Source organism: Bos indicus x Bos taurus, chromosome 28 (genome assembly GCF_003369695.1).
Source record: "Bos indicus x Bos taurus breed Angus x Brahman F1 hybrid chromosome 28, Bos_hybrid_MaternalHap_v2.0, whole genome shotgun sequence".
Lineage (NCBI taxonomy): Eukaryota > Metazoa > Chordata > Mammalia > Artiodactyla > Bovidae > Bos > Bos indicus x Bos taurus.
Window position 1 is genome coordinate 24,451,138 of NC_040103.1, and position 13,393 is coordinate 24,464,530.

The 13,393-nt window shown below is 34.7% G+C and overlaps 1 protein-coding gene across 7 annotated transcripts in view; it reads right to left on the reverse strand.

Moving 5' to 3' along the window:
- The window catches only part of HERC4 (HECT and RLD domain containing E3 ubiquitin protein ligase 4), a 127,608-nt gene that overhangs the window by 44,264 nt on the left and 69,951 nt on the right, over positions 1 to 13,393 (reverse strand). For 6 of the 7 annotated variants that reach the window (XM_027530872.1, XM_027530875.1, XM_027530873.1 and 3 more), the window contains exons 9-14: positions 5,255 to 5,331; positions 4,878 to 5,002; positions 3,961 to 4,020; positions 3,727 to 3,838; positions 2,781 to 2,970; positions 1,138 to 1,310 (exon numbers count right to left, since the gene is read on the reverse strand). In XM_027530872.1, coding sequence (XP_027386673.1) covers positions 1,138 to 1,310; positions 2,781 to 2,970; positions 3,727 to 3,838; positions 3,961 to 4,020; positions 4,878 to 5,002; positions 5,255 to 5,331 — 737 coding nt within the window. The remainder of the gene's footprint in view (positions 1 to 1,137; positions 1,311 to 2,780; positions 2,971 to 3,726; positions 3,839 to 3,960; positions 4,021 to 4,877; positions 5,003 to 5,254; positions 5,332 to 13,393) is intronic. The other variant, XM_027530878.1, reaches the window with a different exon arrangement.

Here is a 13,393-nt window from a genome sequence, read left to right on the forward strand (position 1 = left end):
TAGAGACCCATATCATGAAGACAGAAGATCTTAATAGCAGTTTACTGCAGAATCCAGTTTACCCTAAAGTGCTGCAAGAAAGCCTTGGACTGGGGAAGGCAAACATGATAATAACTTATTTCCCCCTAAGAAAAAAAATGGCTATCATAGCCTCAGCTATAGTAAGAGAAATGACTTGTTTTTCAGAAGAGCTTGCAAATACTAAATACAAAAGAAAAGAAGTTCAAGAAGTAGTAGAGAAAGGATCATTAAATGAACCAGGAACTTCATTAAAAGAATAAAAAGGAAAAAAAAAATCGTCCGTATGGGCTCTTTCTTACAGAGAACACAAGGCTTGTTTCCTTTACCCTTTATCACTAACCGTAATAGCAAGCAAGAAGGGTCTGAAAACACAAGAAGCTGTTAAGGGGAGGAAACTAAAGATTCACATGAGTTTTTCAGTCATTCTAGAGGCTAGAAACATATGTTCCTCCCTTAGGTCATGTCTTCCAAGATAGTATCTTAATATCAAATGGCAGAACAGAGATATACCAGCTGTCAGGGATGTCTCAAAACCATCTTTAATGTAACAGCTGAGACTCTACTTCTTTGAACTGCTATAACTTTGAACTGCTACAAGTGTACTATTTCTTCCACTGGGAAGAAGGGCAGGAAAGAACAATAGGCAAATTAATGAATTATATATGGTTCCAATTTCAATTAGTCATGTTTCAAATGTTCTATTTTGATTGAAGTCATTAGTAGCCAATAGCAAAAAGAACATGAGTTTTAAATGTTCACAATCATAAGTAGGATGAAATCTCTTTTGTATTATGTCCACCTATAAATAACAAGTGTATTATTTAAATAACAAATCATGTTCTTCAGAAAAAAACATAAGGAGACTCTAATTCATTAGTATGCTATTGTTCTGCCCAACTATAGACAAGTTATTCATAAATGCCTAACAAAGTCAAGTAAGACCAAAGCTCTAAATACATATTCTTTCTTTGAAAGGAAAATTTAGATAACTTCTCCAAATTCCTATAATATCTTTTATGCCAATCTAATTCTGTAATATAGTCATGTTAAAATAAACATCAACAATCTGTTAGTGGCAATGGGGGAAGAGGAAAATAAATGAACTACTGGACATACCCTATGTAATATTTCTAAAACCTTTAATGCAGTATGAAGAAAACTGTTGAAAATTCTTCTCTCAGAAGGGGGAATGCCGATCTTGTAGAGTTTCAAAAGATGTACCACAACCTCCTTAAAAAGTTCTACAATCTTGAGGAATAGCGGAGGTTCAAGTACTGACCACCAGTTTTCTGTTATTAAAGGGTGAACACACAAATAAAATAAAATTTAAAAAGTCACAATTTTCAAAATCATACTGATTTTTCCTAAAGCAGTGGCTCTTAACCCTTTGAAAATCTCAAGAAGATACATGTAATATGATATTTTATGTAACATTTCTAGGGTTGATAGACACTACTCCACATTCAAGTTAAAGAATACGGTTCTAAAAGCTCTCAAAAGCAAAAATAAAGTAAAAAATGTCTATTGAATTTACATTCTTGGTTTGCTAAGCTATATTAAAAACTTAACCACTATCCCTCGTATTAAACCAGGTGTTTCAAAGTGCTTCATAAATTAGGAGGTTTAATTTTTAAAAACACTAAAAAACTGTATTGCTCCGATATTTATAGATCTCTCCAACTTTTACCTTTAACTTAAAGTGGAAATGTGAAGCACCACCTGAATGCAAGGTACTCCTAAATATCAAATACAGAAACTGAATAATGTAAAGTATACCATGTCTGTCGTTCCCCATGTTCACTATTTATAGCTATTAACTACAAATATGACAGTCTTGTGCAGGAGACAGAAAGGAACCGGAAAACTTCTGACAACATGGCAACAATACACTTGTGAGTCCCTGCTTCACTCTTCTAACCACTCACTGGCTCATTCCCTCAGATTCCAGCATTCTACCCACTGCTTGTTGCTTCCTCTGCTCACTCTCAGCCTAAAACTTCTTGTACTGATTTTATTACTCTTATGTATCTCAGACTGACATATCTAACAAATACTAAATTAGGAAGGAGGAAAGCACTGCTACTAAATATAGCAGGCAAACTACAACAGCCAACAGACAGAAATGAAATCTATACAATTAGAAAAATCAAAGCGAGAAAAGTTTATGCCAAAAACCCAGAGGAATAAGATCAAATGAAGACTGGAATCTCACATAGAGAGACATCAGAAAATTAGCAAACAAGGCAAAGGGCTAATAAAGTTCAAGGGGGATTTAATACCCAGGTTTGTTCAGTTTTAACTGTTCCCTTTCCTTTACTCTTTAACAATAAGATCACTCTGGAGTGAATCACTCTGGAAGTTTCTGTTCAGTCGCTCAGTCATGTCTGACTCTTTGCAACCCCATGGTCTGTAGCCCACCAGGCTCCTCTGTCCATGGGGTTCTCCAGGCAAGAATACTGGAGTGGGTTGCCATTTAGAGAAATATGAAAAACAGTTTTTATCTTTCCTGATATTGTCTCCACTGTTGTGTTTGATTAAAATTTTAATATTTAACATTCTTTGCCTCCAACAACTCTAACAACTAAGCATCAGATGACTAGCAAAAAGTAATGAATTGAAAAACAGGTTTACCTTTCCCTGAGACAATGTCAAAATAATTCAGCATAGCAAAATTTCAAACAGCAAAAAAGTAAGAACCTAACGAGCATTTTCACTTAAAGAAAAAAGGTTACAAAAGAAAAAAGTATTAAAGTTCTTACCAAGTACTTTCAGCGGTGCCTTTTCTAAGTTCACAAGAGCTGTACCAAAGGGAATTGCTATTGTGGTGAAATTGTTGGAATCGCTCATCAGGGGACATTCTGGTAGAGTAAGATAAAATCTCAATGCTTCAACATCAGGTAAGGAGCTAGTCAGTTTAGGAATAAGATTCTTTTCCAAGCTAGCTGCCACCTACATTTTGACAAAAAGTAAAATCTACTTCATTTAAAATGAATGCATAGTCAAAAAAACAGAAAATCTTATACCAGAGGAAACATTAAATGGTGAAGGGGGAAAAAAAAGAAAAGAAACCATCTTATGATGCATCAATGAATGTACTGTGGAGCACAATGAAAATTAATGACTACGCAATATAAGAGAATCTTTTTCTTTTAATTAATTAATTTATTTTAATTGGAGGCTAATTACTTTACAATATTTTGGTGATTTTTACCATACATTGACATGAATCAGCCACGGGTGTACATGTGTCCCCCCATCCTGAACCCTCCTCCCATCCCTCTGGTTATCCCAGTGCACTGGCTTTGACAGTCCTGTTTCATGCATTGACCTTGGACTGGTCATCTACTTCACATATGGTAATATACATGTTTCAATGCTATTTGTAAGAGAATCTTAAAAATCTTACGTATAAATCTCAATTTAAACTCTCTGCATCAACAGCTATGTAGACTTAACCAACATGGTAATGTTAAATAATTAAGGGTCTGCTCTGAACATCTGGAAAGATTTAAAGACGTCTGACAGCTAAATTACAAACAGTTTAAAATAATACCTGATTTAAATTCTTACATTAGTTTATACAAAGACATCATAATAAAGTATATGAAACTATAAAGTTAATTAGGCAACAAAGCTTTAGAATAACATGGAATAAAAAACTCAACAGGGAACATAATACAAATACAAAATACTTTAAAAACAAACCTGCTGAGCTATCTGAGGATGATCAGGTTGTATAAGTTTGTGGAATAAAAGTCTAGCAGCATTCATGTCAACCCCTGAAAATCTAGTGCCCGTTCTATAGTGATCATCATTGCTATTGATAAAAAAAGAGAGGAAAAAAATGATAAACTTTAAATTCATTTCATTTATTTAATGACATTATTATTTAATATAATAAATTCAAAAAATTTAGTATAACAAAGAACTGTCACTTACCTAACAGCTAAAAAACTTCCATTTAGACAACCAGATGAAGAAAATGTTCCATCAATTTCACTAAAAAGAAATTTAAAAATCTCCAAATCACAAAATGTGAAATGTTTACCTTCATTTTTTAATAAAAATTAAAGTTAAACTAATATTTAATGCTACAGAGCATTCCTCCAATCAACATTCAGAATAAATCAGAATTCTATAAATTACTACAGATTAAGTAAACCTTGACAGAGGTATTACTGTTCACCCTAGACTCTCTTGAACATTACTATCATCCTCAGATTCACCAAATAAATCTGATGTTCCTAAAAAAAAATTTTTTTATAAAAACATGCATATTTAACTTTCTTAATTCCACACAGTGGTAAATCTAATCTGCAAAGTTATTTTTCTGAAGACTACTCTTCAGGCTGTTAAGAAAAACTTCAATTTGGGAACATAATCTAGAACTAAAAAACAGATGATCAGCTATAATCCCTCATCCCAAATACCTACACCACCTTCAACAACAACAAAAATTTAAAGTACTAAACAAGTCCATCTGCACGCAAAATTTTCAAGAAGGAAGTAATACTCAATTCTTCCAGGAACACAGATGTTAAAAGAAAGTGACCAATATAAAGCCAGAAGGAACTTTTTTGCAAACCCAATCTCTAAAGTGGCTATATTTAATATTTTAAGAACTGCATATTCTTATATGTATATTTTTATATATTTAAAATATATAACAAATTTAAATGAGATCTCCTAAAATATCCACTATTATAGAAATTCCAGACATTTAAACTTCTGTATATAAACCATTCAGTAAATGATATTTAATGAAATATTTATTTAAATAAAAACTTCTAAGTACAGGTTCCTCTACCAAGGAGTTGAGAGATTTTGTCTTTGTGTAGACAAAACATTTTTCTTACTTGGCTATCTCTACAGGAAATCTTCCAGAGGGGTAGCTGAGCCATTTTTGAATTAAAGCTTCATTCACAGTCCAGATCTGCTTCGAAGGATCAGGATATCTAAAGTCATCTGGTGGCCCACAGTTCTAAAGTTTAAAATAAGTAGATGAGTTTGAGGGAAGAGGATTATATACAAAGCATTCTGCATCTGGAAGTTAATCTCTACTAAACACCTGAAAACAAAACTGGAAAAACAAACTGAAAACAAAAACCTGTCAAATAGATCCGAAAATATTTGTAGACTTGAAGAACAAAATTAAGGCCATACTTTGTAACATATAAAGAATACTAATATGAAATTATCTGATCTTATTAATTATTCATATGATTTCTATTACCTGGGGATTAGAATAATGTGAAAAGCTTTGATCTCCACCTGAGAAAATTCTTTTCACGCAGAAATATTCTTCAGAATCTGTAATTAAAATAAAATATTTAAAAATTCAAGATTTATATATATATTTTTTTTATAGCATCAAATATGCTACTGGACTTTCTCTTAATCTCTAACTTAATGAGACCTCCCAATCCTGGGCTCAATGACACAAAATGACTCAGAATGTTGACCAACCAAGTTAATGGAACATTAAATGATCCCACAAGCACTTCCAGCATTTGCTAAGCTTTTTGGTTGCTTTTTTACGTTTCTAAGTTTTGTTTTGGTTTGTTTTTTCAATTGGAGGATAAATTGCTTTATAATGTTTTATTGGTTTTTGTTGTACAGTCTTCTTTTTGATCTGCATGTCAAACAATGACATTTTTTAATCTAGATCTTTATTATCTCAATATATTTTAAACTGATGATGGTGTAAAAACTGAATCAAAGGTATAAAAGATAGCTCAGAAGAAAATAAAAAGTAAGAATATTCATTTTGGGGAATTCCCTGGTGTGGTCAGGACTCAGCATTCTCATTGCTGTGGCCCAGAGTTCAATCCCTGGTTGGGTAACTAAGATCCTGCAAGCTGTGTGGGACGTGGCCAAAAAAAAAAAGGAACATTCATTTTAAAAAGAATGAAAACAAACAAGAAACAAGTATCAGTGTATGTTATATCTTGAGTAATGCAAAATTATTTTCTCTCTCAACAAAGCTATACAAAAGTAAAGTGACACACACAGCTCTTTATTAGAAACTATCAATAACATCCAAATCAGGTCCAAAAATATAAATATTAATAAACAAATTTAGTAGAAATAAAAGAAGAAACAATAAAGTCCCTTTTCAAAAAGACATTTAAAGCCTCTTCCTCTTTCTCTTCATCTCAAAATGGAAAAACTATCTATAGTATTAACAAAAATACCACTAGACTAGTATTTATAAGTATCACATGCCAAAACACTATAGCATCACAATGTATGTAACTTAAGGCTTTGTTGCTGTTGTTGTTCGGTCTCTAAGTCATGTCCAACTCTTATGCAACCCTATGGATCACAGACCACCAGGCTCCTCTTTCCATAGGATTTCCCAGACAAGAATACTGGAGTGGGTTGCCATTTCCTCCTCCAGGGGAATCTCCCCAACCCAGGGATTGAACCCACGTTTCCTGGTCTCCTACACTTGCAGGTGGGTTCTTTACCATTGAACCACCAGGGAAGCCCAACTTAAGTCTAGTTATTTCCAAACATAATCCATTTCTGTGTTCCTACTCCTGACCCTCCACTCTTCAGCTGACTAGACTAATTCTTCACCTGTATTATTTGTGACCATCACTGCTACAGAATTACAAATTCTTAAGGAAGGGATCATATCTGGATCATTCCCTACTATTAACCACAATGTTTTATTTGTAAAAACACTGAGTAAATGTTTAATATATAAAAATTACCTAGCTTAGAAAATACCAATAATAAGAGCTTCAGAGATCAGAACATTAATGACCAAATTTTCCACAACAAGAATGTTCTAAGGCCAAATATTTTAAAGAACAAATTAAAAGGGTAAATTTAAAATATTAAATAAACCAATCATTCAACTTAAAATCTTTCTCTACATCATCTTCCCAAGTCCACATGAAGTCATGTACTTTCTTCAAAACACTGAGCAGGATGTTATTCATTTGTTTCTAAAAGGTGATTCTGCCCTCTTTAAATAATCATCAAGTAAATGGATAAACTATAGTACATGAATAGGTTTCTGGGGGCTGTGAATAGGTCACCAAAAATTATTTTCCTTAATTTTCTTTTAATTACAACTCTAAAAACGTCTGTGGAACCTAGTCATTTGTCCTACGCAGCTTCCTGCAGATTGGATTTTGGTGATTATATCCTTGAGGATTCTCCTAGTATTTTCCTCAGTCTTCCGTATATTTCTGTAAATTAGTAGTTGGATCTAGAGAGGATTTCATTAGATTAATTACTCAATTATTCTGACAAAATTATTACATGGTAGTGGACAGGGCTATTCTTCATCAGGAAGCACATAATGTATGGTTGTGTTCCTTTTTGTGATGTTAGTAACCACTGACACCCACAGACCATTAATTCATTGTGGGCTGAAAAATGATACACTAATATTACTTCCTCATCTTATGGTTGGACCATTAGCGTCCCCTTATCCACCACATTGCCCTGTAATAGGAAAGATTAATGCTTGTTCTTTTCCACTTATTTACTATTGCTTGGCCTTTTGAATTTGCATTTCTCTTTGATTATAATTTTTACATGTTTCTTAGTAACCTGGATTTCCTCACTGGGAATTTCCATTAACTACCTTTATCTATTACACGTCTAAATGTTTGTCCTATTTACTAGGTATCTTACTATTTTTCACACCAATATGTATGAGTACTTTGGCAACTACCTCAGGTTTTATCTGTTACAAACATTTTTCCTAAATTATTTAATTTCAACTCAGATTTCTTTTTCCATTAAATCAAATGTATTTGTTTTATTCTTTATGACGTGTTTCATTGCCATAATGCTAAGAAAGGTTTTTCCCAGCCTCAAATTACAGAATTATCTTAAGAACCTTTTTATATTTAACTTTAATCCATCTATAATTTCCTTTAGAATATATTGTTAGTTTAGGATCTAAACTGACATTTTGCTACCAATTCTCATGTGTTGAGTAATTCTTACCCCTTCTCCACATATTTATTAGTGATGCCCTCGTTTTAAAGTTATAAAGAGACACTATACCTCTTCTACCTATAACATACAACCCTCAACAACTTTGGCACTCCTCTCCACCCCAAGTGTTCTCTAAGCCTTTCTCATAACTTCCACTTCATAAGGTCCTTCCTATACCTCCAAGAGCAACTGCCAATCAACTGCAGTTTGAACCTGGAACAAAACCTATATACAATGCCAATACATGGATCCTCCTCTCCCTCCCCACGATTTCCCTTAAACTATAATAATCTGAATGTCTGTTTTACCAATAATCTGATTTAACTGTTACAGTTTTATATATACATTGTCATATTTAGGAGGGCTAGTTCACCTTCTCCTTACTCCCTACAAAATACATTGTCAGGAAAAACTGAGAAGACTCTGAAATAGGCTCTCCTGAACTTCCTTCCCCATTTACTGAGTCTTGTTTAGGGCCCTTTTCGGAAACATAGCTACCTAAAAGGTGTCTCTGAGCTATTTACAATTCTGTAAAGCATACTATTTAGGAGCAATACTGACAGAGATACAACTATCTATGTGCCTTTGATTTACAAGGAAAAGTAGCTTTTGATGATCTCTGAATCCCTTTGCACTCTTAGGACTTATTCAGAATCCCAAAGAGCTTAAAAGCACTAATATATACCATACCAGAACTGAAAATTAAGAGATTTAAAAAACACTCATTGATTTATTTGAAAATGAACAAGAACAAAAGCACTGCATATTAACACTGACAACATTTAGTACTAATATGAAAGTCATTTTAACCTCAGGGACCCTCTGAGACAATACCACTTGCCCTTGAAAAACTATCAGCTTGTCCACAACATGGAAGAGCATAACTGAAGACACAGCATGCTAAGTGAATTTCATCTGCCTCGGTTTATACTTGACTGTGAAAAAGGTTTTCAGTATGTTAAAATCTTAGCAAAGTCCACTTCAATTTTAAGGGTGTGCTCCCGTGCCTTCACCTATATGTTGTTCTTTACTTTTGTGTAATCTGCCAAGCGCAAAAATTCTGCATCTTACTAGAAAAACTTTCTATACTACGTATCAATTTTATTGCCTTTCATTATTTAAGGGGAAAAAAAGAATCAAGACTCCTCACTTATGAAGAAGCTAAAGATCTTTTCAATCATATTACCATTTACATTTATTTTGAAATGTTTTAATCTCACTTCAGTAAAACAGGTAACTAAGTATTATTTCTCAAGCATCAAAGGTTACATCTTTTAATAAAGTGTTCCTATCTTTTCTCACAACTTTTTTGATTTCTGTCTTCCTGTTATGGGCTGAACTGTGTCCCCTGCTCAAATTCATATGTTGAAGCTCTGAGCCCCAGTACCTCAGAATATGGCTGCATTCAGAGACAGGGCCTTTAGAAAGGTGATTAAAGAAAAATGAGACTGTTAGGAAGGTGTCCTAACCCAACATTCCTGCTGCCTTTATAAGAACAAGAAGAAACGCCAGCAAAATACATACACACAAACACACAATCATACAGTAAGAAGGTAGCCGTTTGCAAGCCAAGGAGAGAGGTTTCAGAAGAAACCACACCTGCTGACAGGGTAATCGTAGACTTCTGGCTTCCAAAACTGAGAAAATCAATTTCTGCTGTTTAAGCCACCCAGTCTGTGGTATTTTGGCAGTCTTAGCAACCTAACACACTTCACCAAATCAGATCCTAAACATAGAAAAACAGAACTTCCAGATACTTTATATGTGTTAGTGAAAATTCCTTTGAGATTTCCCAGAGAGGCTATGGAGAATCACAGAGATCTGCCATTTCAACATATAAAAAGAGATGCTAGAAATAATTACGCTGATTTGATGTGTTACTATTGTTAAGAGTTGGTTAAATTTATATGGTAAATTTAAATATAAAATGTTTACTTCTCTAAACTAATAAAAATATTTCAAAATGCAATTATTATAAATTTTTCTAATTTACATGGTAAACATAATATAAAAATTTCATCAATTAATAAATTGTAAAAAGTGTTTGTCTTATAAGAAGTCCATGGAGATTCAGTAATGTCACTGCTTTGGGGAAACAGTATTCAAAACTCATGAATAGTTTTGTCAAGTTTTCCTGTATTTATGAAAGTTCCAGTGGTAAGTGGCATCAGTTCTAACTTCACTTATTACCGAACTTTCATTTTTATTTACATCTATCTTCTAGGCCAGTGATTTTCAAGCCGGGTTCTACAAAAATATAGATGTCTAAACTCGACCCCTGATTTACTGAGTCTCTTTACTTGATCCTCTTGGTGTTATTTCTGGCATCAGGTCTCAGGCTTATCATGTTGTAACTCAAGGCTTTCTTCGTCTATAAAAAGTCATATTTATTCATCTTTATAAATCAGATGTAACAATCACTGACTTCTTTGTAAACAGGCTTAACCATCATCATTAGAAACATTCTTGTTTAAAAACCTTTTTGGAATACAGGCATAACTCACTTTACTGTGCTTTACAGATATTGTGGCATTTACAAATTAATGATTTTTATTATCAGACAATGGTTAGCATTTTTTAGTAATAAAATATTTTGAATTAAGATACATATATTTTTTAAAGAACTAATGCTACAGTACATTTAATAGACTACAGGATAATGTAAACATAACTTTTATATGTACCAAGAAACCAAAATATTTATCTGACTCACTTAATAGAGGTGTTCTGGAATCAAACGGCAGTATCTCCAAAATATGCCTGTAATGTGCTCTGTCTGTCACAGATACAACAGACACAAATTTCCCTGTTAAATTTATTCTTATTATGGATCCTCATCATATCCTTCCACTTGACAATTACCAGTAATAAATAAGCAACAGTTATTCTAAGCCACTGTCATCTACTGAATAGTTTTTGTTTTACTCTCACGCTTGTCTGAAAGCTTTTCTATAAGCTACAGGCCAGAGTCTGTACTATCGACAAATAAGGATAATCTCAGAGTCCTGTGAAAAGGACTGTACCTGGTATTTTAAATCATTTATATGTCAAGCAGACACCTGGGCACAGGTGGGATTTCTCATATATTCTTTTTAAGCTGATAAGCCACTTTACGAAACTGACAATCCAAGATCTATAATGTTTAACTTCATTTTAATTTTCTGTTTTCTGGATCTCCCTTACAGAGAGTCATTTCTCCTTCTTCTAAAGTAATCTAATTCACATTAATTTTGTAAACTCTGCTTTGGTAGGCTGAAATGAAATGTTAAAAAAGTTTCTCTTCTCACTTCAGCTTGCCAGTATTTCCCAGAAAGGAGCTTATATCCTCACCTAGTGCCCTGATTTTTGCAGCAGCCATCTAGCGAACACCTCTAGATCACCCAACTCTGGGGGTCCAGTGGGCTTATGGCTCTAGGGTCCCACAAGACTATAATCAATGGAGAAAGACTTCTTAACTGACTACCACCCCAGGGCACAGCAAGAAGCAACAGACGGAGGTGTCTAATATTTTTATAAAAAAGGTGTATTAGTTTACCTAATACAGCTTTGGGCTAGGAGGAAGGCTTCTAATTAAATCCATATCTAAAGGCCTACTGTAATTTTCTCAGAAATCTCAGAAGTAGAGCCTTATCTATATGCTGTCCCTCTACTACACTCCAGAGCATCTGTATCTTCCACAGGGGAGCCTGTATTCCCATCTGGTAATCCCATTGTGGCTATCACTTAATGATTCCCCTTCATTGCCTGGTTCTGGTGGACAGCTGGGTTTGTATCCTGGATCCCATGGGATTTTAACAACTGGAGAAACAGTTCTTGGCTGGCTAGCACAGCATGAACAGCCAGTGGAAACATTCCCCAGTTTTCTGTGAAAAGGCCTTCAAGCTTGTCCTGGAGCTTTAGCAACCTACTGAGGTGATCTCTGGGAACAGAAGCTGGTGGATGCCATCTCTACACTTTCCTTCTATCTTGCTTTAAGTTGCTAGACTCTCCTGCAAAGGAAGCCTGTACCTTTAATGGGGCCCTGATTTACACAGCTGCTGCCCAGGAAACATCTCTAGGTTGCCTGGTTCTGCCAGCCACTGTGACTTTCACTTGCAGTCCCACAGGACGATATATATTTGTTTACTTAAAAGATGCTGCCTAAGAGTCTGGCATCCAATCAGCCTGAATCTAGGTACTTGAAACTTTCCCCTTTGAGAAACTGACAGGTCTCAGCATATACTCAACTGGGAGCCACTAAAAATAGGACAGACTTCCTGGACATTAACAAAGGTTTGAGAGACAACAAAGAGTGAGGGCAGGGTTGAACTATATTACAACACTACAATAATCAAAATGGTATGGTATTGGCATTAATAATAAGACATGGATCACTGGAACAGAATAGACAGCCCAGAAATAAACCAAAGCGCATATGAGCAGTTTATTTAAGATAAAGGAGCCAAGAATACATAATAGGGCATGCTAAGTCACTTCAGTCATGCCTGACTCTTCTGACACCCCATGTGTGCATATCAGGCTCCTCTGTCCATGGAATTCTCCAGGCAAGAATACTGGAGTGGGTTGCCAGGCCCTCCTCCAGGGGATCTTCCCTACCCAGGGATCAAACCCACATCTCTTTATGTCTCCTGCATTGCCAGGTGGGTTCTTTACTGCTAGCGCCACCTGGGAAGCCCCACACAATGGAGAAGGACAGTCTTTTCAACGAATAGTGCTGGGGAAATTGGACAGCCACATGCAAAAGAATGAAACTGAACCACTATCTTATACCACACACAAAAACCACCTCAAAACACTAAAGATTTGAATGTATGACCTAAACCAGAAAACTCTTAGAAGAAAACACAGGCAGCAAGCTCCTTGACATCAGTCTTGAGGATGACTGTTTGAATTTGACCAAAAAGTAAACGTACAAAAGCAAAAATAAGCAATAGGACTGCATACAAGACTAAAAAATTTCTACAGAGCAAAGGGAATCATCATCATGGATTAAAGACCAAAACATTAAGATCAGAAACCATAAAACTAGAAGAGAACAGGCAGATCACTCTTAGACATAAATCACAGCAACATTTTTTGGATCTGTCTCCTAAGGCAAGGAAACAAAAGTGAAAATAAATGGGACTTAATTAGACTTAAAAGCTTTTGCACAGCAAGGGAAACCACTGACATAACAAAAAGACCTATTAGATGGCAGAAACATTTGCAAATGATATGGCCAATAAGGAGTTAATAGTCAAAATACATAAACAGTTCATATTATTCAACATTAAGAAAACAAACAGCCTGGTTAAAAAAAAAAATAGGCAGAAGACCTGAACCAACATTCTTCCAAAGAAGGCATACAGAAGGTCAACAGGCAAATGAAAAGATACTCAGCATCATTAATCATCAGGGAAACGCAAATCAC